This window comes from Helobdella robusta, assembly GCF_000326865.2.
Source record: "Helobdella robusta unplaced genomic scaffold HELROscaffold_17, whole genome shotgun sequence".
NCBI lineage: Eukaryota > Metazoa > Annelida > Clitellata > Rhynchobdellida > Glossiphoniidae > Helobdella > Helobdella robusta.
Genome location: NW_008703942.1, coordinates 847649 through 873284, shown reverse-complemented (window position 1 = coordinate 873284; position 25636 = coordinate 847649). Strand labels below are relative to the sequence as shown.

Here is a 25636-nt window from a genome sequence, read left to right as displayed (position 1 = left end):
ACAGGAAAAAAAACGACATTTGATGTTTACAAATTTTGAAACAATTTATCTTGCAACAGGGGGTTGTCCAGGGATTGCGTAGACTCGTCGGTCACAAAACATATCGCTTTTTGATTCCTCTCTTGGTTTTCAATGGATTCGAACAGGGATTTGTCTATTCAGATTATACAAAAGTAAGATTTCATTTATTTATTCATTCATTTATTTATGCATTATAAATGTATATATAAATGTAAATATTACATTATAGTTTTAACTTGAACTTTTTATCCCTCATTAAAAGGGAAACCCTATGAACTTTTTCAAAGTTTAGAGGAATGCCCAACGCACAAACAGCCCATATGAATACGTGTTAAACGACGTATTAGACACAAAGCATGTGGTAGACAGGCAGGGATCCTCTTGGGGTATCCGAACTCGGACACTGCATGCACCATAAAACAGCCCCAGGCGCTTTTTACCGCTAGGCCTTCGCGCCGCACATTTCTGTGTCTGCATAATTTTGTTTTGTTTTTTCAAATATATTCCTATGGGACATTAATATTTTATGTAGATTGACAGGTAGTTAATTTAAATATAGTTTTGAAACTATAAATTAAGATAAATTTTTCTTCATTTATATCCAACTTTTTTGCTTTCTTACGTTACTTTTATTCGGTGTAAGTTTTGCAACAAGCTGCAACTACGACAGAGTTTATATTAATATCATAAAAAATAATATCGTGGAACGGTAGCTAATTGTTTTGAATATCAGAGGGGTGGTTAATGTTTCCAGATTTAGATTTAGTTAAGACAAAATAAAACAAATATAGTGATATATTTATGCATTAATGATGTGCCGACAGTGGCGGGTCTAAGGTGGGGAGGGCGGGGACACTGGCGTTGTGAGCGTTATTTATGTAAAAAATTGGTAAAAGTGGTTGTTTTAAAGAAAAAAAGTAGTGTTTTTGAAGAAAAAATTGACATTACCAAAAAAGTTGCCCCTCCCGTAGAAATGTTGTTCCCCGCTGAACAACTGAACAATTGGAAAATTTGCGGAAGAAGTTGTATAAAAAAATCCCCCCAGTCATCAACTTTTTGTCGAAAATCATTTTCACCCCCTGGTCATAAACATTTTTTTTTAAATTTTCCCCCAGTCTCAAATATTTTTTGAAAAACTTTTGTGAACCCCGGCAAAGTTGTCTAGATCCGCCACTGTGTGCCAACATTTTTCTCAAAAAATACGCGTGAATAGATTGTTGAATGTTTCAAAACATTCCACAATTACAACAGTCCTTCATATGCTGCACAGTTGGCGTCCAGTACATCGGATACAACATGATCACGTTGGGCATGACCAACTCAATATTCAGCATCGGCATTGGAGTGGTGGCTCGACACATCGCTCGAGAAGCCATCGTAGGAATTGGATGTGTGTTGCACCTGGGTCTCTTAGTTTTTTTGTTGGTCTGGATACCGGGGTCAAATTTGGTTCCTGTATTTTTTGTCATTTCCGCATTGTGGGGTTTGTGCGATGCTATTTGGCAAACTCAATGCAATTGTGAGAATATTCTAAATTCATTCATTAACGTTTAATTATGTATGATAGTTTTGATAACTTATAACTAAATGTTGCTTAAGTAAATAATTTCTATCATCAAAACCGTTATTTCAATACAGAAAAAATATTGAAACAATGGTTAACGTTGAAAAAATTAGCGACAATTTTATTTTAAACATTTAAACCGTTGTTGTAATACCATCATCATTTGTACAGGTCTGGTTAATCTAAGCTGTCCAAACGACCACGACATTGCCTTTCAGGTTTTTCGTATGTTACAAAGCATTGGAGCAACAACGGCGTTCTTACTGAGTGGAGTGACGTGCGTGACCAGCAAACTGTACGTTTTAATATGCCTTCTGGTTCTTGCCATTGTATCTTACGTTTTCGTCGAGTATTTTTTACGGAGAAATGAATGTTTACAAACTGGAACTACGATCGTTGCCATTGGCAATCAACAAAAACAACAACAACCTCCACAATTTAATCAAAAACAATGTCACGAAAAAAACATAAACAAAGCCGAATCAGGCGATGCAAACAATCAATCTTGATTTTGAATGCGGTTTAATTTACGAAATGCGAGCCCTTTGAATCAGATTCTGCTGCGTCGTCTGCATTTCCCGTTCATCATGTTGCGTACGTTCAGTAGCACAACGAATGAAGACACATATGATCTGAATGTATAACTTCATAAATACTTATATGTATATAAAACACACGCGAAAATTAGTTTGACATTGAATTTGGTCACAGGTTCTATATGTATGCGCGTGTGTATGTATATATATTCCTTTATATGTGAACCTGTTAAATCTTGAAAATAACACCTTAATTAACATTACAAATAACCTGCAGTAATACCTTGTATGACTTTGAACGCTAACAGGTTCCCACTAAATTTTACATTTAATTTTTGTGAACATTTAACGAACGTTCTTGTAACAACTTATTGCCTTCTCCTAGGGTGATTGATCATTTGTTAGAATCATTCTATTCATTTCATACAGTAACTTAGATGCTTGTAAGATAAGCAGCCTCGATTACGGTTTACTGGTAGTAGTTGAAATTATAAACACGTAGATTAAAAACGCTTGCCATTCATGTAATTGTGCATCACTGAATGTGTTTATTGTAATATATATGTACTACGTCTTAGTAAGTTATTTTTAATAAACTTGCAGTAGAATGTATGTTTAATGTTAAGCAAACGTACATATATCCCTACGTAGAAATTAATATGCATTATTTATAAAGCACACAAAGAAACTAAAACAAACTCACATAGAAATAAAAAACCAGAGTGTGTTCTGACATGCATTGTATAATTTATAAATGTTAAAATTGTTAGATGAATTTTTAAATATTTCTTAACAGTTTCCGGCTGTTGAGAATCAATTTTGTTGAAAATATAGAATCAACATTTCAAAAGCGCAATTAAGTCACCAGAAAATAATGTTATTTTTATCGAACATTTAGACCTACATAATGTTTATTATACATACTTGTATAATATATTTATACATATATGTATATATATATATATGTGTGTATATATATATATACATATAGTCCCAAATAAATGTTTACATCGTTTCCAACAACACTTGGAGTTTATCCTAATTTTATTATTTCAAAAATGTAAAGTAACCAGTGACATTTAATTGTTTTTTCACTGCCTGTTTTCAAGCTGACGTCCATTTTGATCCAGATCCTGCTAACAATGCAAAGTCAAATTAAAATTCATTGCAATACATTGCCCATCAGTTCACATTGCTACACGGTATTCGACAATGTACCCAAACATAAAATGATACTGGTGTGTATTTTTATATAATCAAATAATAATCTATGAAATATGAATATGGCGATATAAAGCTATGGAACCGCACCAATTTTTCAGATTTTTGGTGCGTTCTGTTCAACGGCTTGCCTCAATTCAGCAACTATCGTTCACTTTGTTGTTCAGGTGCTCCCGTAACGTTTACATACATTTCAAAGCATTTTATATAATTGTTTAACGATTAAAACGGCGATACAATTTTCAACGATACATGCCTTACAAACTTTTCAATTTATTGAATAAAATTTTATATAGCTGAACGATTTTCAACAATATACACAAAAAACAATAGAATGAGTTGCAAATGCTTCCACCTTTTTTAAAACCACAAAACTACAATAAACCACAATATGGCGATCCCAATATTATCTAATCTTATTTCGTATTTTCCGAGCTCAGTCGTTCATAGAAAAAGGACGAGTGTCTGTGTCCGGAATAGGTATATAAAATAAAAAATGATAACACTAAAGTCACCATTCTTTTCTTGCAATAAACACCAAGTCCAACAAGTATAAAAAGTTTGTATGTATTACATTTTTTTGGGACATTATATTTATAAGTTAAACATAAATGCCTCTAAAGCCGATTATTATTTATTTATTAATTTATCTATCTACTTTATTGATACAACTATTATTCGTCATATAGTAGGCTAGTCTCAAAAACAAGTTAAAATAAATAATCTTAAAATTTATATAACCTGCTAGAAGGGAGGGAATGATTAAAAAATGTGCGAGTGTTTTATTCATTTATAACATTTTCAGATACGATAGTGCATTTATTTTAATGAAATGTTACATCTCACTAAATTTTTAATCGCTTTTGATCATTTTAGGAAATATGAACATTTTTGCTTTACGTCTATTAATTTAGAAAAAAGAGGCTGTTTTTTAATTTTAATTTGTTGCAACATTTTTTGTTTTTAGACTAGAAAATTAAATTTGAATCAAAAAGAAAACCAGATTCCATATTAAAAATGGATAAACCCACGTTTTGGCAATACGAACAAAAAATTATTATAAATCACATCAAATTCAAGAAATTGTAGACTGAACCAAATATAAGTCAAGTTTTTAAAATGTTATAAATACAAGAATTGTTGAAATAGATGGCGTGGTATAAATGTCCAGTCCAGTTTGACGTAATTCAAGATCCTCGCATTTCTTTTTCGTTACCATTGAAAGTTGGCTGCATCGTGAACACATTTTGTAAAAAACGTTTCGCTTTTCGTATTTCATTCATTATTGTGCTAGTCCAGCCTTTTATTTTATTTATCCATTTTTTCGTTCGTTGTGTTCCCAGCTGCTTCGTTCCTCTCACAATCCTAGAATGATCAGAATGATACCCTTCTATGAGTTGATGATTTTTCAGGATATGCTTAGAATATCTTATCTCTATAATTTGACTTTTGAAAGAAGTTTTTGTTGTACTTGCAACCTAAGTGTATGTCTTCATAATGATCACCAATAACATCAAATAAAAATAATTTGTAGTCATCTTATTAAAGAGTGAAGGAAAACAAATTTATAAAATGCATGAACAAATGAAACAATTAACATACAATTAAAAGACCAAGCATACGCATATTATATATCTTTCATCAGTTCCAGATTCAATCAATCAGTCAATGATACTTTTTGAAAACTTAACGCTATACATATCACAAATAACAATGTATAAAAAAGGTAAATAATTGAATGCAAAAAATGTACAAATAATAAACTTATATATATAAGTTAAATTTGTTTTTTTTAAGTTGCATTTTAAACGCAACAAGAAACACAATAACTATAGCATTATAATTTGTTTTCGCTTTACACACAAAAAGAATAATACATTATTCTAAAACATAAATTGGTAAAAAATATTAAACGGATTACATGAGGATTGATTGCCGAGTTATTTGAAAATAACGACTCAGTCTGGAGTTTTTATTGCGTAACAGTTTTTTCGGCGAATCATATTCGACAATCTAGAAAAAAATATTTAAAAAAATAAAACTTCCTGGAAAACTAAATTTTAACTTGAAGTCAGACATTTGTACACTAGCATATAAGTGATTAGCCAAGCATTCGCTTATTATTCAGTTTAAACGCGATACTACATGGTTTCACTTTTAATACTTTTCAACAAATGTTTGGTTATAATGCGTTGTAAACGAATAAGACAAATTTAAGCAGATTGTTGAAGTAACTACCTTTAACGTTGAATCTTTTTTAGCGTGCAGCGCAGGATTTTCAACTAAAAATACTAAAATAACTAACGTCTTAATATTTTTTCGTTATGTTTTGTAACTGTCAATTGCCGTGTCAAAATTTGCAGACTCTTTTGAGAGAGATAATTTATTTAACTCTTACATCACTGACAGTTGGAAGAATTTAACAAAACTGAAATCACATTAGATATTAGATGTTCTTTGTATTCGTTCAATTGAAATTTTAATATCTTATCAACAGAGACAAACAAGTCCTATAAAAATTTAGCATGGCGAGCAAGTCCTGGATCAATCAGCAGAGACAAGCAAGTCCTACAATTACCAGCAAATTCACGCTTTTGTACATATCTCTAAACTTTTGATTGCTATATTTGAATTCTATGCGTGAAATTACCTGAATACACCCCTATTTATGTAACCAAACTAAGCTTCAAGCGGACAAATGGAATTACACAAATTAGAATGAAAATACTTAAAATGAACAAATAAAGTAAATTCGTTAAAAAATTTAGTTACATGTAACTCAATAAAAACCTGTCCATTGTCGATTACCATTATCCGATCACATTTCATGACAGTTTTAGTTTTGTGAGCGATTGTCAGAACTGTTTTCGAGGAAAAATACAGTTGTGTTACGGTGTCAATTAGATCTTCAGTTTCAGGATCAATAGCTGACGTTGCCTCGTCCATAATTAAAATCTTCAACAAAAAATTATTTCATATTCCTACCAATACTAATAAACAACATAAAATTATGTGTGTGCGTGTGTTTGTGTGTAAAATTTATATTTGGAAGCCAACTCATATTTTAACAATTTGTTTAAACAAATTTAAAAATATTTTATTGACATTGCTTTGTAGAAGTAGGGTTCTTGCTAGGCATATTAACTGTTTTTCACCCAGAGAAAAGTAAGCTCCATGTTCAATGATTTTTGTGTCTAGCTGACCATTCAGATGAGAAATCTGGTGTAAAGATAAAATGTAGGTAGTGTTTAAGCGAGTAAACCATACAAATAAATATTAATCCTATATGTGTTCCTAAGTCATAATGTTTGAACCGCTGTTGTTCTTGATGTACACATCAAATGTATTCAATATTAATGAACAACATTGACTGGTCGGTCAGGATTACGCGCCGAGATCAGTTGATAATGCTTATTTATATATAAATATTTTGGTGAATGTTTTTAATGGGTTCTATTATTTGGTGATTGATTATTAGTATGAATGCGTTTATTTAGAGAATAGTCTATTGGAAGGTGTCGCTAGTGTAACTGCAATCCATTCATCAGGTTTGATTATTGTTGTTGATTTTTTGTTTCTGTGAATTTATTGCTGTTATTTTTGTGGTCGTGAACTTATGTGACAACGCCTTTTAATTGGGGCTTTATAAATGTTCTAATAAAAATAATAATAATAAAAATAATAATAAGCGAGTCATAAATTTAAATAGTCAAAAGTTTTGTAAATTCTAAGCACTGACGTATTTGTATTGCACCGTTAAACCTGTTATAAATGGAGATTTCCTACTCAATGATGAACTATGATATTTTTCCAGGTCTTACATCTTAATTTTTTGTTAAATGAAACTCGAGCGGATAATTTTTAATCTCACAGAAAAGAACAACAAAAGGATTATAATATCTAGCAACTTAGCAGTCGCAGCAAGTTTTAGTAATTTATAAATAGATAGCGTAAACTAGAAAAATTTGAATTTTTAAATATATAACATAAAAATAGCCACGTTAAAAACATAATTTATATATCGTCTAAAGATTAAGTGCGCTGAAATGGTTATAAACAATTTTATAAACCGTTTCCAAACTAATTTTAATTTGTTTAAGTAAGTTTTAAAACAAGTTCCTCAAATAATAATATACCAGTTTGGATTTAAATTAATAAGTGCACGTTGTAATTGTATTGAAGTAGATTTATTGAACACACTTCTTACCATATAGAATATACCAACAAATTTTGATATTTTAGAAACAAAAAAATCCATATTTGCCCGGAATAAATTATTGGAAATAAATAATTTAAAAAACTTTGGACTATATTAAGGGTCAAAGCCCAAACATACATTTTCGAAAATTAATATTTCAAAAATCCATATTTGCCCGGAATAAATTATTGGAAATAAATAATTTAAAAAACTTTGGACTATATTAAGGGTCAAAGCCCAAACATACATTTTCAAAAATTAATCACAAATTTATCGCGTGTGAATGAGCTGCCTATAAAATGGAGCCCAACTTTTGCCTTTTATTACGCAAATGAAATTATTGAAATTCAACTGAATATCTAAAATTTCCCATTTACATCATTTTGAGTGTTTAACTTCAAATGCGTTATAAGATATTAAACAATTAAATTTTAACCTTTTGTTTAATTCGACATTTTTCAAGTGCCGACCAAAGTTCATTATTTGTATACTTTTTAAAAGGATCAAGATTATATCTGAAAAGTAATAGAAAAATGGCTTCAAAAAGCAATAATTTGTTTTAAAAAATTTCAAATGGGGATATGTCAGAAGAAAGAAATTAACTAGCCTAACGCGGGTAAACATTAAAAATTATATTAAAAAAAATAAACTAATTCGGGTTTAAGGGGGATGAAAAGAAAACCACGACAATTAATAAGGCACATGATTAAATATCTAACATGCTCAATAATTTGATTTACCTGAAGGAAAAGAACTTGTGCCTACAATATAAAAACTGTAAGATTTTAATTTTATCAGATAAAACTCTTCACGTAAAAAACTGAAAAAGACCATACATAAGCAACCTTAAAGTTCCACTGAACAGCACGGGTTCTTGGGGTACTATGGCTAATCGACTTCGCAGATCGTATAACCCTATCTCGGAAATATCTATGTCGTCAATCAATATAGATCCTCTTGTTTTTTCAAATATTCGAAAAATGGAAGCCACTATCGAAGACTTCCCTTTAAAAACGTTAAAAAATAAATTCAAAATGCAAAGTAGCATCGATAAGTATGACTAAACCTGATCCTGTTCTACCGATAATGCCAACTTTTTCCTTTGGATTAATAGTAAAATTGACGTTCTTCAAAACATGAGTGGAGTTTTTTTGATAACTCAAATAATAATTGGAAAAGACAATTCTTCCATCACTCGGCCAACCATCTGGAGGTCTGCGAGATGTTATTATGAGAGGCGCCTCTTGGGGAGTATTCTTGCAAAGTTATTTATGTTTAAATAAACGTAGAAACTTTTTTTATTTTAGTTTTTCAATGTTCATAAAGCTTATAATTACTTTTGCCCAACTAAGAAGTCTTTCAACTGATATGAATTTACTTTCAGCCTCAGTAATCAGCCGTACGGTGTGCTGGAAAAATGTGCTCATCTGTTTTTAAAAATAAAATGTTATATATTCTGTTTACTGTTTTATATATAAAAAAGTGATCAACTGCTTATGAATACAAAAAATTGTTTAGAAAACGTAGACTAAAAGTAGAAAACTGTAATGAGTGAGGGAAGATATTTTCAATTATAGTACAAAAACCTTCATGCTCAATCACAATAAATGTTTAGCACGCACATCTGTTTTCTTATTACTGAGGTACGTTTATAGACTTATGTATAATTATAATCTTCTTGCGAGGAAATTAAAACAAACATTAACCAGGGATTATAATTATAAATATACTTGTAAGTGTATCTATTAATATTATTAAGAAAAAAAGACTCGAGCTGACTAGAATAAAGCGTCATGAAAGGCTTAGAACGTGAAAAATTAAACCATAATTATATTGAATAAAAGAAGTATCTCAATTTAACATAAAATATTAACAAGTTCATAAATTTAGAAATATAAATAAAATATCAAATAAATTCAAATGTATAAAACTTGTTAGCAATATAAAAAAAGCGTCTGATTCGATTTTAAATGTTGCAGGATTTGGTGCATCAACAATATTAACATTCACAAAAAATGCTTAATTATAAAGGGATAGATGACTGTAAAAACGTTGAAGAAACCTGCGCCGAGTAAGATATGGCGAGACCTGCCATAGCTGTAGAAACGTTGTTCTTCGACAGAACTATTAAAAGAGCAACCATGCTTGTAGAAAACGTTGCTAAGATATCTAATCTCAGAGTCATCCATCTGATGAAAGACGAGTTCATTAAAACTGCAGATATGTGACTGTTTACCAGTTTTTCAAATCTGAATATTATCAGCATTAAAGTTTAATTCCTGTTTTTGTTTTGTCTTTAATATTATATATTTTATAAAGTAGCTATGGTCCTGTATAATATATATGCTAATACATAGCATACATAACACACATTCACTATGCCATACATTTCATAACGAGCTTCAAGTTAAAATGTTTATATAAATATAAATTTCACATCTGTGTATTTAGGCAGAATGTTTTCTTGAATGCATATTTTATTAAACTCGACAGAATTAACCAGGTTTTTTCTTTTGTTTCTCAAGTTTTCCAATTTTCTTAGTATTTCATTTTCGTAAAAAAAACCGTGACTTAAATTTCCAAAAGTAGTTTTTATGTTTTTATTTTTTCTAAGATTGAAACTTAGGAAAAAGAAAAAACTTATAAAAAAATGACTCTTGAAAGTTTAATTCACGATTTTGATTATGAAAATAAGAAACTAATTAAAAAATAGAAAAACTTGAAAAAGAAAAGAAACAATCAAGTAAATTCGGTCAAGTTCAACAAAGTGTGCTAAATATATATATATATAGTATTGTATGAATTTTACCGATATATATAAATTGGGTAGTTATCAATATATATACAAAACCTTGAAATATCCCTATATAAAGCGCTGATGATGAGCAAAATCGAAATATGGCCTATACGCTTCAACATGAACACCAACGATTTTCTTATTAATTTTAATAAATTGGATAATAATTATAAAATTACTGTTAGAAATATTGAAAAGCTCAATCGTAAACTTTCAAAAGCTAAAAATTCGGTAGATTTTATCTACCGTATATATATATATATATATATATATATATATATATATATAAACACACATATATATTTTTATACTCAATGATATCCTTCTCTCTATGACAATAGTAATCTTACTCTTCTTCTTGCTCTTGACTTTTCCTCAGCTTTTGATACTGTTGACCATACTATTCTCTTGAGACTGCTGCATCTTTCTTTTAATATTACTGATTCTTGTCTATCTTGGTTTTCTTCTTATCTCTGTAATCGTTTTTCTTCTGTTGTTCTCAATAATTCCACTTCTAACTCCTCTACTCTTACTTTCGGGGTACCTCAGGGTTCTATCCTTGGCCCTCTTCTATTTATACTCTATACTTCTGAACTACCTCGTATTATTAATAACTTTTCTTTCTCTAGTCAACTATATGCTGATGATTCTTACATTTATACTTCTTTTCCTCCATCTAATCTCAATAGTGTTCTTCATAATTTATCTCTATGTCTTTCTTCAATTATCGCTTGGTCTGACTCTATGTGTCTTAAACTTAATCCTTCTAAGTTTGAATTAATTTGTTTTAATAAATCTAAACATTCTATTACTATTTCTCCTATCATCTTACCTGATTCTAAAACTCATGATGTCTCTCATAAGTTTCTTTGATTCTACTATGTCTCTCTCTTCTCAGATTAATAGTGTTGCTAGAAGCTCTTACTTTCATCTACGTAGAATAAAAAAACTTTTGCCTTTTCTTGATGATCCTACTCTTCTCCTTCTTGTTACTTCGTTGGTCTTATCTAGGATTGATTATTGTAACTCGCTCTACTATGGTCTTCCTGACTCTATACTCTATCCTTTAAGTAAAGCTTTTAACTCTGCTGCTCGTCTAGTTGCTCGTGCCCCTTTTTCTCATATATCTCCATATCTTGTTCTCTTGCACTGGCTACCTATAAAATATAGAATAATTTTTAAAATTTGCACGTTCATGTATAGGTCTCAATCTAAATTATTTCCTAAGTATTTATCAGATATATTAATTGAACCTAAACGCCCCGGTTTACGATCGTCTTCTTCTTCTCGCTTTTTCTTAACTCGTGTTAAACACTCTTTTGCCAAATCTGCTTTTGCTTTTTCTGGTCCTTTTCTCTGCAACTCTCTACCTACTTCTCTGACTACTTCTCCATCACTTGCAAAGTTCAGAGCGGATCTCAAAACCCATCTGTTTTCAAAATTCATTGAAGAGCGCTGTTGAACATCGCGGAAATAGCGCTTTATAAGCTAATTGATTGATTGATTGATTGATTGATTTTGGATTAAGCCTATTAGATTGATGAAAATCACAGCATGTTTGCGTTAGTTAGCTTCCTATTCATAAATAATTTTTCGATTTTTCTAAGGGTAAATCGTAAATCATCGTCAAGTTTCTTGAGTTCAAAGCCAAAGTTTTCATTTATTTTAAGTATGATAGAACAGAAAAGTTGTTTCGGTATTCCTATATCATCTTCTGTGTTCGAATTGATACATTGTGTATGTAGCCGAATGCTCAAGTCATATATCCTGTGTCTTTACAATGCTAATTCTCGAAACATGCTGTGATTTTCAATTGAATATATATATATATATATATATATATATATATATATATAATCAAATTCAAAATTATATATATTTATATGTGTGTGTGTATGCGCGTGATATTTGTGTATATGCGTGTATATCAACGTTATAGAAAAACTAGATAAACATAATATTTTAAATCTTACAAAATTTACAAACAAAATTTGCGTAATTTAAAAAAAAATTACTTTTCATCAAACATTTTAGTTTTTTTAAATGCTTGAATGGTTTCCAAACCATGTATAGTCGACAAGACGTGCATGTAGAGGGGAGATTTCGTCGAACTTTCCAACCGTTTCAACTGTCGCGTCACCAGGCGAGACATTTTTTGAACAAAATAAAAAACGATTACGAGAAATGCTACTACTGCTAGGAAGGATGGAAATGTTATGACAACTGAAGCGATGCACATCATTACAGAACATGCATTCTGAATTACTTCCTCCAACTGCATGGGCAACCTTACATCAACTGCGAAAATTTTGTTTTCTTTTAAACACAATAGCTCTTATATTCATGCAGATGTTTTTATTTTTATTTCAAATTCATAAGTGAATAATTTATTCTTGAAAAAGAAAACCTACTTCCATCCAAGCCTGAAGAAAAGCTACTTATGAGTCTGCCAACAGGAGTGACATCAAAGAAGGACATTGGTGCTCTCATCAGCTTATCCATCACGCCGTCATGAAGTTTCGTGGCCGCTCTCAGTGTTACCTTGGAGGAAAACACTCCCATGAAATGACAGATAGCAATATTTAATGTCACGAAGTACATTAATTCCATACATTATAACATGAAGGATGAGAAATGGAGGGCTTAAGTTGAATACAAGCGGATTAGTCGTTTGTTTACATGTTTGTTATATAATGAATGAATAATGACCTTTATTTTATTGACTGTGTTTTTGTTCGTGTCATTTAACAAAAAAATACTTCAATACTGATGAATATAGTTCAACAATTTAATGGGAGAAAAAGATAAACAATAAATAATAATGAAAAACAATCAAAACTAAAAAAATGGAAAGATTGAATGAAAACAAAATGAAACAAACTTCTTTATGTCTGCTTACCTTCACAAACAGCCACCCGCGAAAAATGAGGGAAATGACACTGAAAATGGCAATACCTATGTAAATATACATAAATTTTGTGGGCTCTAGATACTCGCATAATTTGCTTCGGTACGAATTAGACTTCGATGAATTTGAAGCATAGACTTGAAAACTATTAGAATATTTTATAAAATCGTTGCTGGAGTCCCCTTCAAAATGACCGGCACCTTCCGTGGTAGGCTCCCTTGTCTCACCTGTGTTGGAACTGCTATCACTGAATGAAGAACTTGTGCTACTCACTATTGCTGACAATGTTGCTGAAAAAAGAATATTAAGAGTTCCAGCTGTAGTTAGTTCAGTAGAAGGCGTGTAATTAACAAAATTTTTTGTCGTTGTTGAATCGTCTTTCAAAATTATTGTCGTATCGATTGTATCGACATCTTCTACCTTTATGGTAAAAAGTATTTGGTTTGGTAAATTATAACTAATTTTCAGGAATGTTAACTGAAAACGACAATAGAAAATACATGACGTTACTTAAATATTTAGTTTTATAACAGTCTAGAAATATTTTAAATAGCCTAGCAATAACAATTGCCACATAAAAATATAAATAAAATCACATTTTCGTGAAAAAGTAAACTGAGGAAGGCATACAAAATATATCCATACAGATAACAGTGATGATAATAACAGCATAAAGCATCGCCATGATAAGTGACTAAGGCAAAAACAGTTACAAGTTTATCCTAATCTTAAAAAAGGTTAAATTGAAATACAACAACATAATTTAATAGAAATAACTGTGTGTTTATTTATTGTGGTTAGTAAATATTACCTGATATTTTTTCAATGTCACTTGATGTGAGAGATACGTACCCGTAAAACTGAAATGGGTTGTGAAAGGCACAGTGCTATTCGCACCTGTTTCGCTTTTATTATGATCCTGTTTGATAAAATATTTAAAAAAAAATTTAATTGCTGAAAAATATTTAACATATGCTTTCAAAATAGTTGTGCATTTGCAATATTATAAATGAATCAAATGACCATCGTTATCGCTTTAGACACGCGTCATAGACCAGCTGAATCTTTAACGGCAATCCGATACTTATTTGCAGACTTGGATAGTAATATTTTTTAACCTACTCTGTCGGTGACCTAGAACTTTTTGATGATGACTCTACAAAACTAACATGAAGCTAATTTTTCTTTGTTTTCATTAAGCTTTCATTTTTTATAACTTCGCATTTTTTTTCTGTCATCACCAGAGTCAAGTGTTTTGAACGATTCAATCTAATATTTCTGACTGTGTACGTCAATCTATACCAACAGCTATGTGTTTTCATCATAATTCTATGTCATCTACAACTTGTTCTCTAAATCTACCTCCTTATAATTTACTTAAAAAATTTTCTTCAATATTTTATCCTATTATTCTCTTAATTTGTCTCTTTCTACCTCTAAATTTCCTACTTTCTAAAAGAATTCTATTGTTATTCCTATTCTTAAAAACACATCTTTAGATTCATCCTCTTTATCTATTTACATCTCTAAAAAAATAAAAAAAAGTATTTTATAATCAATTATCATTTTATTTAAACTCTAGCTCTTAGCTACCTGTATCTCAATCTGGTTTCAAACCCGCTCAGAGTACTAAAACTTCTTCACGCAAAATACATCCTTCTCTTTAGTGACAATAATAATTTACCCTTCTTCTTGCTCTTGACTTTTCTTCAGCTCTTGATACTGTTGATCATACTATTATTCTCTTGAGGCTGCTAGATCATTATCTTAATATTAATGATTCTTGGCCATCTTGATTTTCTTCTTATTTTTGTAATCGTTTTTTCTTCTGTTCTTAATAATTCTACTTCTAATTCCTCTACTCTTACTTTTTGGGTACCTCAGGGTTCTATCCTTGGCCCTCTTCTATTTATATTCTATACTTCCGAACTACATCGTATTATTAATAGTTTTTCTTTTACTAGTCAACTATATGCTGATGATTCTTATATTTATACTTACTTTCCTCCGTCTAATCTCAATAGTGCTCTTCATAATCTATCTCTTTTTCTTTCTTCAATTATCGCCTGGTCTGACTCTATGTGTCTTAAACTTGATCCTTCTAAGTTTGAATTAATTTGTTTTGATAAATCTAAGCGCTCTATTATTATTCCTTCTATTATCTTACCAGATTCTAAAACTCTTGATGTTTCTCACAAGTTTCGTATTCTAGACTTTATCTTTTATGCTAGCATGTCTCTTTCTTCTCAGATTAACAGTGTTGCTAGAAGTTCTTACTTTCATCTACGCAGAATAAAAACAAATTTTGCCTTTTCTTGACAATCCTACTACATTTCTCCTTCTTGTTACTTTTTAAGTTTTATCTAGGATTAATTATTGTAATTCGCTCTACTATGGTCTTCCTGATTCTACACTCTATCCTTAAAGTAAAGCTTTTAACTCTGCTGCTCGTGCCCCTTTCTTTTCTCATATATCTCCATATTTTGTTTTCTTGCACTAGCTTCCTATAAAATATAGAATAATTTTTAAAGTTTGCACGTTTATGTATAAGTCTCACTCTAAATTGTTTCCTAAGTACTTATCAGACATATTAATTGTCTTCTTGTCTCACTTCTTCTTAATTCGTGTTAAACACTCTTTTGCTAAATCTGCGTTTGCTTTTTCTGGCCCTTTTCTCTGGAACTTTCTACCTCCTTCTCTGATTACTTATCCATTACTTACTAAGTTGAGAGCGAATCTCAATATCTATCTGTTTGCAAAATTCATTGTGAAGCACTGTTGAACATCGCGGAAATAGTGCTTTATAAACTAATTGATTGATTGTTTGATTGATTGAATGATTGATTGATTGGAAAAATGATTTTGAAGTTATTTTGAAACATTGAGATAATATAATGTCACTAGCTTAAATAATAGTTCACAACAACAAGGAAAATTTGATAAAAATGTTTGTTGATCATGGTGAGTGCGTGTAGCGAATATGCAGTAAGCAGTTGTAAGCTTTTTAAAATAAACTCTTCAAGTTTGGCTTTCTACAGGTTCGGCTTTCTGCCAAGTAATGGCACAGTTGTTGAACATGCGTAGTTGATAGATCGTGTATTGGTTGGATACATTTTGGTACATCCTTGCTATGAAGCAAAACAAAACAACACGACGGATAGCTTGAGGAAAAAACTATATGGGCAAAGAGTTTTAAAAAGGACTGTGGTTTAATTTACGGTTTTTAAGTTTCTGTGCGCTGATGTAAAATATGAAGTCTTAGGTTCACGTCAGTATTATTAAAGTTACGAACATACAATAAAAATATTTAAGTTATTTTTTATGGGAAACTGCTTAAGGCCTTAAGGGGATGTTTTCAACATATTATTATTATTGTTATTATTATAATTATTAGAAATAGCGAAAAATAGAGACAGAGATGTGTCTACATCATTTTAAATAAGTTGCAGCATCAGGTTAAATTACGGAAAAAACATTTAGAACAGAATATTATTTTAATAAGAGGCGACGTTTTTATAAGTTATTGTGTGTAACAGCAATTGTCTGATCTTATTTTATATGAATTGAAATTAATCTTGAAACAAATTTGCACGGTGTGTGATTTTTTTTATAAAAAATAAAATTTGGCATCAACTTTCATTTTAAATTAGCTGGTTTATAGAACAGTTGGAACAAACTTTACAAATGATAATACTTACAACTGCATCAGTGATACAGCCAGGTGTCAAGTAGAGGGAGAGCCAATAATCATTAATGAAGAATGAAACATTTGGAATTAAAAAACTGATGAATATAAATATTGCCACGCAAACTCCTCCTGCGGCTTTGATGTAGGCGCAATAAGTTGAACTTTTAACTGCCACTTTAAGGTATTCATAATCATTAACTTTTCCCTGCAAAACTGTAGTACGAAATTATAAATTTTAAATGCAAATAATTGGAAATAAGATTTTTTCAAAGAATCAACTTAAAACTCCTTGATATAATATTTAAAAACGTAACATAAATACGTTGTCGTTTAAAATAAATGTAGTATGTACAAGTATGTTGGTACTCGTCTTCGATGTCAAAACTCCAGCTCCTCTTCAGAATATCATTGCTGTCAGGGTCTTCATTTAAGGATGATTGAAAATCTTCTGAATCAGGCAAACTGGCAGCTGATTAGTTGTTTTCATACAAAGTTGGTGAAAATTTTGAAAATATAAATTCAAAATCCTCTATGAATGACTGTTAATTAAAAATAATAATGATAAATTAAAAATAACTTTCTTACAAAATTCAGCCATTCTATAGAAAGTGTTGATTAACTGTGCATATTCGCCATTGGACTCCATCATAACTTCATGATTGCCCATCTCAACAATGCGTCCGTGCTTCATGTAAATTATCTCATCACATCTCGACACTAACTTTTATAAATTATAAATTGCTGTAAGGTTCTTAAGGTATTATCAACAGTTATCCAAATCCAAATAATTATTTCAGGTATAAGATTTTTAAAAACAAGAAATAGAAGAACGTTTGAATGGATTTGGCTTATTACACTGTTATGTTTTTTAGCTAATTCAAATCAAACAACACATAAATGTGGTGTTTTCAATATATCGCTCTTATAAAAATGTATATACAACACAGTTCTGAGTTAAAAAAAATTAAATAATATAAATAAATCAACCAATGACTCAAACCTGAAGTTGATTGGTGTTAAAAATTATCGTTTTTCCTCTTAGTACAGCTTGCTTAAAAATGTTATCGAATAATGTCTGACTGACGAGCAAGTCAACAGCTGATAGTGGATCGTCAAGCAGGAGAACGTCGGGGTTGCTATAAACAGCTCGAGCCAAACCAATTCTCTGACGCTGCCCTCCGCTTAAAATTGCTCCTCGTTCACCTAACTAGAAAAAAAACAATAGAAAATTAAAAGCTATCTAAAAACAGAAAAATAAACGTTAACATTAATGATGTCATTATGTGAAAGTTAGGTTTATAATTGGGGAGAGAGTAAGAAGCATGGCGATAAAGGTGAAATCATTTGTTTGGTGGCAAATAAACAGTGAGATGCAACACAGCAGAATCGGTCAGACAAACTTGGGAAAGATAAACTCTAGTATCTATCAAAAAATTTAATTATTATCCATTGGCTTACAAAGAATGAAAAATGAAACCATTCACCCTGGCAATCACGACACAAAATTAATAAAAAAGCCAAAAACTAAAAAAAAAACAGAGTTTTCAAAATAACAATAACATTGAAAATGAAAAAATGTGCACAAACAACTGTGTCTTGTTTCATGGGCAATGCTAATAAATCCATCTGAAGGCAGCATTGATCGATGACTTCGTTGTATCTGTGGTCGTGTAATGTATGTTAATGTTATTGTTATTTTGACACATTTCATATTAATTATAAGCAATCCAATAATAAATTTTAGGTTATCAAATGGGAAATTTGCTAAAATTTTTGACAAAAATAGTACGGCAGTATGAACCACTAAGACTGTTGTTTGAAATAAAAATAAATAAATAAATATAAACATGGTTCTACAGACTTTTTCTCATTATATATATTTCCAAAGAGAATATTTTCTTTAAAAGTGTCATTAATAATCCAAGGTTCTTGTCCAACATAGCCTATTGTACCATGAATCGCCATACTTCCGGAAAGTAACTTTAGCTGTGAGTATTATTGTGGTTAAAAGAAGCATTGAAAGCTGAAGTTTCTTGGATAGTGGATAGAACAGATGATTTTAAACATTTTCTTGGAATTACAGTATAACGTTCAATGTCTTAACGTTTATTAATGCTTTGTTTAGTAGTATCTTATGCTTTTGAATTTAAAATTAAAAACTTAATTAAAAACTTCATTTCATGCAGACGCTACACTGGAGTTTATTTGATGTTAGTCGGTTGTATCGTTATAGAAGGTTAGCTTCATTGGTCAGATCATAAAAGGTCAGCGGCACAATTTTTTTAATACATTTCTTACAATTACCTCTATAGTAATAGGAAAATTCTTTTCAAATTAATACATCCGATTTACATATGTAAATAAATTATTAAATGTATTTCTTCAGAATATAAACTTGTTGATCCTTTGCAAATGAAACTACCACTTTTCTTCACTCAATAACAACTATGCCGTTTTCTAAATAGGTTCGATTGTTTGAAAATTAGTTTTATTAAAAATAAAAAAAGTTATTTTAACGTTTAGAGGAAATTATTTAAAATCAAATTAATTAAAAAAGGAAATAAATTGGAAACCTGTCCAATAAGTGCATAGAGGAGGGAACTTTTTCCGCTGCCTATCGTTCCAATGACTGCCACAAGCTTTCCCTGTTAGAAATGTTACAATTAAAGTAGAATAATGACAGATCTTTGTATTTTAAAATTGGATAAATTAACAAAATTATCGAAATAATTGAAACACAAATACAAAAAAATAAAAAATACAGAAATTTGTAACTTCTAAGAATTCAGCATTGTTATCGATCAAAAAATTACTTCAAATTATCAAATTGACAAAATGCCCTCAATTAAGACAGTAAATGTTGATTTATACGATTCAATGAAATATATATATATATATATATATATATATATATATATATATATATATATATATATCAATATATGTGTTTATCTATGTATGTACCAACCTTGGATATGTTAATGTTGATATTCCGAAGAACACAGTTATACTTTTCCGACTCGTATGTACGATTTTCCGGAAGAGCAGATAATGAAAACGTCGTTCTGGACCATTCTGAATTCTTAACACTTTTCCTGTGAGCTAAAATGAAATAATTACAAAAGACAATAAGCTTCAAGAAAATCAATATGATTTTTGAAATAAATTCACCGAGTATGTCAAAAATGCTGTCCCGAAAATAATCTGCATCGATTATCAGCCACCCAAATGATGCGTTTTCAATTTCGATAGCATTATTTGGATTTTTCGTCTCCAAAATTTTCATTCTTTCCATTTCTTTCATGGCTAAAAAAGACTGATCATGTAATATATAAAAGTTTCTAAAACATGTTTTAGTTATAGAAATAATATTCACATAAACCTCGGCCCTAGCAAGACTGATTTTGGTGTCAGACCATAGTCGAATAATGTATGGTATGAGAGCCAATTTGGATTTTGTCAAATTGAAGACAGAAATAATGACAAAGGCCTAATTAAAACACAATGGTTATCAAGTTAGTTTAGGTAGAAGATTATGTAACCGAATAATTTAACAATTTTTCGAAATATCTGAAAGAGTTATTTCTCTCCACAGGAATAAAATTAAAAGATTAAGCATTACAAGATGGTTGGTTCTATCATATTGTCTCTAATAATAGCGTTTTTGCAAATTATTAAACTCTACAATCAAACAAAACAGAATATTTTCAGAAATTATCTGGAATCACGAAGTAAAAGTTATTGAATCTTAAAAATTTTAATAATTCAACTGAAAATTACAATTTTTTTACAACGTACTCAGACTTTTAAGCATCCGATAATAGTAATGCATGGGCTACAAAGCGTTAAAACTATACATTAAAAACTTATATATATCATTAAAACACATCTCGAGAAACGTTTATAAACCTTGGCAAATAGTTCCAGAAGGTAACTCTAATGAAATATAATTAGGAAATGTTTTTCTTTAAATAACCTGTGAAACGATGAGTTGGCGGCCACTGGCAATGTAGCCACCAAACATGGAGACCAATGAAATAATTGTGACAAGTGGAATGATAGCAATGCTGCTATTCTGTAATAGAGCAGCTTTCTGCAGATGATGTCTCTCCTTTTTTCTTAATTCTAAGCAATTTCAATCATAAAGTTTTTCATTACCTTAACAAATACCGTATGATTACACAAAAACAAATAATTAATAATTTTTTGATTGATATAAAAACACGATTGAAATAAATTATGTAAATGAAATTTATTAGATGAAAAATATGAACCATTGTTAATAGTGGCCGATTGAAAGGAGAACATAGAAACGCCTACTTGCCCCAAAACAATTAAATATGAAATAAAAGCTGACGATGATTTTGTTTTTTAAGTTTCTGTTTTAAAATTACGGACAACATAACGGTCACTAGTTACTAACTTATTTGGATATCAGTTATTAGATTAAGCAGCAATGGCAATTCTGAATTTTAGATAAAAATCGGAAAAAAAATTGTTTTTTCTGCTAAATCGCAAATTTTATAGTTGAAAAATTTTATAAAAGAACTAAAAAAACATTCCCACAGCTTCTGCCTTAAAAAAGTGACTGAATTAAATATATTATCTATTTGATTTTATTTTAATTCAAACAGTATCTTTGACGGAAAAATAAAAAATATTAAATAATTGAGTGAAATTAGAGAAAATGGAATCTGCTAAATAAGCTTCAGTAAAAAATGAAAAAGGAATGGAACATCACAATAGTTAAGGATACAAACCGTTACCCAAACAAACCAACCGAAAAATGGCATCAAAGTACAGCTACGTTATACAACATGTTTTTTTAAATTACTGTTTGCGACTAAAACTTTAAAAAGAATTATAAAAATATTATTTTTAAATTGACTGAATATTTGAATACAGGTTTCAAGCGTAAACTATCAAACCATCACTTCTTTATTAAATACCTGAATGTTAAAGAAGTGAAAAATGAATAACATTCAAAAAATATTCACGGTATCAATTTATAGATCTTTGTATAAACAATTTTTGTATTAAAGTAGTAAAAAAACAATTAATTCAGTCTCAGTTTTCTTGCTTTGCAGTTGAAACTGCGTATCACTCAGTATAACAAGATAGTCGCATGACACGTTTAGTAACATTTATCACTATAATAGATGACTGCAAACCATTATACACCTTATGAAGATTACGAGCCTGAAAAACTATTCTTTTAAATGTAAATAAATAATACTTTCATATTTGTAACACTTTCCGGAGTTGGATAAAAAATATCTTCTCTCGATCACACAAGAAATTACAACTCCAACTCCCGTAAAAACCTCCAACTGTGAGAAGACAGCCTGCATAAAACTTCATTCTAGCAGTTTTTTTACATCAGAGGTTGTTTCATAGATTTTTGCATGTGATTCTTTCTTAGACATTTTGAATGAGAAAATTTTCGAGACTGAATTTGTATGATTCCTTCTGCTATCATCAACTATATATTATAATCCTCCTTAAAACAAATTAAATATCGTTATAGCCTCCCAACCTTATCCATCTTTTCTAAGTATTCCCCCGTTTCACCAAAAAATCATTGATCCGCCATCGACTTTTCCTTGTTGTATAACGTTACGAAGGTCAAAAAAGATAAGTCAAATGTCGAAAATTACAATACTGATTAAATTGCACTCATATTACGTTCTTCTGAAGTAAATGTGAATAAACTGTTCTTTTATTAAGAAAGTATAAATGTTTGTTTTAAGAAGTTATAAATAAATAAACAAACCTATTATTCTTTTAAAAAAGCTTGTTTCCCAAGCGTAATATTTTATTGTCTTTATTAATGTGAATACTTCTGTACTGAGATGAACCTAAACAATTTTATATAGAAATGAGCTTATAATAAAAAACGAACGCTGAACAGTAAATATGCTGAACCTGCGTTTACTGCGTGGCATGCAGGAGCACTATTTATTTTACTCAAAATAAAATGTCGAAGATTGAAATGTTAAAATTTGTAAAAATGATTGTTTGACCGAAAATGATATTGAAAGCTATGGTCTAGGAAACAGGAATAAAAGGGGGAAAATTGCTAGAATCTGCAAAATCCGCAAAAAATATATTTACGAATCGCCAGATACTAATATTTCTCAATTGAAAAAAAAACAACGCTAAAATATATTACAAAACAATTGTCCTTTATACTAATTGAGAGAAAACGTTAGATGTTTTTTTAATTAAAAAACGTCCAGAGAATTAACTGTCCCAAAACAATTTCATGACGCCGTCATTCTTCTCACGGAAAAATAATGGCGCAAGATCATTTGGCATTGTTGCCGTCACCGCTGTTGCCGAACCGCCACTTCTTGATTTTTATAATATGACCACAATCCTTTGCTACCATATCGGCAAAGTTTGCATTGGCACTTTTGATGTCCGATGACGTCAGTTGCTGATGTAATGAAAGGGCTTATACAAACTCCCTATATAAACTGCAACAAGCACTGGGTTATACAAATTCTCTAGATAAACTGCAACAAGTGCTGAAGATGATTGAAAAATCGAAATAGGTCCTATACACTCGAGTATGAATTAGAAAACTGTATATTATTCTAACGTTAATAAAATAAATAATGACGACAAGAATTTGGTTCGAAATATTGAGAAAAGTAATCAAAAACAATCCAACGCTAGAAATTCTGTAGATTTCATAAATTATATATATATATATTATCAAATAAAATATTGTATTTATATAGCGCCAATTATAATTGCTTCCCACCAGCGCTCTCCTCGTATAAAGCATGTTGAAAGCGAAGCCATCATCGGTGGAGATCACTAGGAGTTACCAAATAGGTATGTCTTTAGACGTTTTCTAAACCCAGCTAATGATAACCCAGATATACGTAATTCAATAGATAGGCTGTTCCAAAAAATAGGCCCAGCAACTGCAAAATTTTTATCTGCTGTTTTCAGATTCCGATCTCTAACATACAGCGTGTTTGAATCAGCAGACCTTAGGCGCCCATATGATGACATAGATGAAACTCTAATACATTTTTCTTCTAAATATTTCGAAGCCAGACCATTCAAACTTTTAAATACCATTACACCCAACTTGAACATGATTCTTTGTTTAAGACGAAGCCAATTCAACTCCTTTAGAATTGGTGATGCATAATCAAATTTTAATTTGCGGTATATCATTCTAGCAGCCTGATTCTGAAGCATCTGAAGTTTAGACAACAGTTTATCAGTTATACCATTTAGAAGACTGTTACAACAATCCAATCTAGAGTTGACGAAAACATGTACTAATAAAGTCATTGTATCTCTATCTACCGATTTTGTGACTTGACGTAACTGAAGTAGTTGGAACATATATTTTTAACCAATAGACTGACTTGTGGACCCATTGTCATACGGGAGTCCATCTCAATTCCCAAATTGATGACCGTTTTACTGAAACTTATATCAGTCAAACTGATGTTAATCGATGAAGGTTCAACCGTTGCCATGTACCAGCCAATATCTCTGCAACGTACAAATTAAAGAGAATCGGTCCAAGAACAGATCCTTGAGGCACCCCTGACGTAAGTTTCATTTGTTCCGAGAGACCATCTGAGTAAGAAATCTGCTGAGTCCGACCAGTAAGAAATGATTCGAACCACGTTTACGCAATCTTATTCAAACTATAACAATATTTCAGTCTGTCCAACAGGATTTTATGATTCACAGTATCGAACGCCGAACTCATGTCCAGGAATGTCAACAAAGTTACTTTTTGTACATTAACTGCTGAATGAAAATGAAAGAATATATTTGATAGAGCTTTCGGTCGAATTAAACTTTCTGATTGATGCGAAGGCCAAATACCATTTCTATTTATATGATTATTCAAAACTAACTCAACGGAACGTTCTATAATTTTGAAAACGTATACATATATATACGTTTGAAAACGTATATATATATATACTTATATATATATATACAATATACATATATATATAATAAACCAATAATAAATAAAAGAAATAAATTTGTGAATCATTACCCTATTTTCAGTAGCTGTCAATGCTTTCATCCTAATTTTATTGTTCATCTTGGCAACTATCAGCTGAGGAAGTAAAATTCTACTGTTAACTAACTGACAAGTTACATGAATGCATAAATGTATGTATCTGTATTAGGACCATGAATGAATTTTGGGAGATTCAAAAGAGACAACGTAGCTTATGTTTTGTTATAAATATATATGTGTTTGTGGCTTAAATGTGTTTGAACATGCGTGTGCTGCAGTGTTTAGTCTTTCTTCGCATGACTGCTGATTAAATTTAAATTATTAGATTAAATTATTGATTTCAGTTTTAAAATATTTTATTTTTAGTTTTAACTTTTTAATAAGTTGAATAATAAGAACATTTTAGGTTGCACAAAAAAGAAAGAGGACAGCAGAGCTAATGGACATAAATGGTAACTAATAAATTTATTTTTTCTTTAAATATCCGAAGTAAAATTTTCTATATTTATTACAATAACAAAGTCTTTGTTTAAAAATAAAGAATAATAAGGATGTATAATTTCAAAAAATGTAGAAACAACGAACAGTTGTATTTTTGTAAAAAGTAACTGTGGGAGTTCTTAGCAAAAGAACAAAAAAGTTTTCGATAGTTTAAATGAAACGAAAAATTCAAAATCACTATGAAGATTTTA

The 25636-nt window shown here is 30.3% G+C and overlaps 1 protein-coding gene across 1 annotated transcript; it reads right to left on the bottom strand.

The window, feature by feature from the left end:
- Positions 1-627: 627 nt before the first annotated feature.
- On the bottom strand, positions 628-20771 carry HELRODRAFT_110482 (hypothetical protein). Its single transcript, XM_009015908.1, has 21 exons — positions 20105-20771; positions 19902-20035; positions 19507-19578; positions 18795-18919; positions 18521-18593; positions 17934-18140; positions 17519-17654; positions 17286-17402; positions 16961-17101; positions 13237-13382; positions 12749-12878; positions 12353-12635; positions 9603-9789; positions 8878-8967; positions 8607-8796; positions 8386-8545; positions 7977-8055; positions 6448-6561; positions 6133-6297; positions 1245-1474; positions 628-1222 (listed from the first exon to the last, which is right to left on the bottom strand). The coding sequence occupies exons 1-20, from the start codon at positions 20235-20237 to the stop codon at positions 1349-1351; spliced, it is 2808 nt and encodes a 935-aa protein (XP_009014156.1). The 5' UTR covers positions 20238-20771; the 3' UTR covers positions 628-1222; positions 1245-1348.
- Positions 20772-25636: the final 4865 nt, after the last annotated feature.

Coding starts and splice junctions, on each gene's coding strand:
- HELRODRAFT_110482 (XM_009015908.1), bottom strand. CDS start 20,237: ATGAAAGAAATGGAAAGAATGAAAATTTTGGAGACGAAAAATCCAAAT. Junction 13,383..16,960: donor CCTCTACTTGACACCTGGCT/GTATCACTGATG, acceptor ATAGTTTTCAAG/TCTATGCTTCAAATTCATCG. Junction 1,475..6,132: donor TGGTAATCGACAATGGACAG/GTTTTTATTGAG, acceptor CAAAAAATACAG/GAACCAAATTTGACCCCGGT.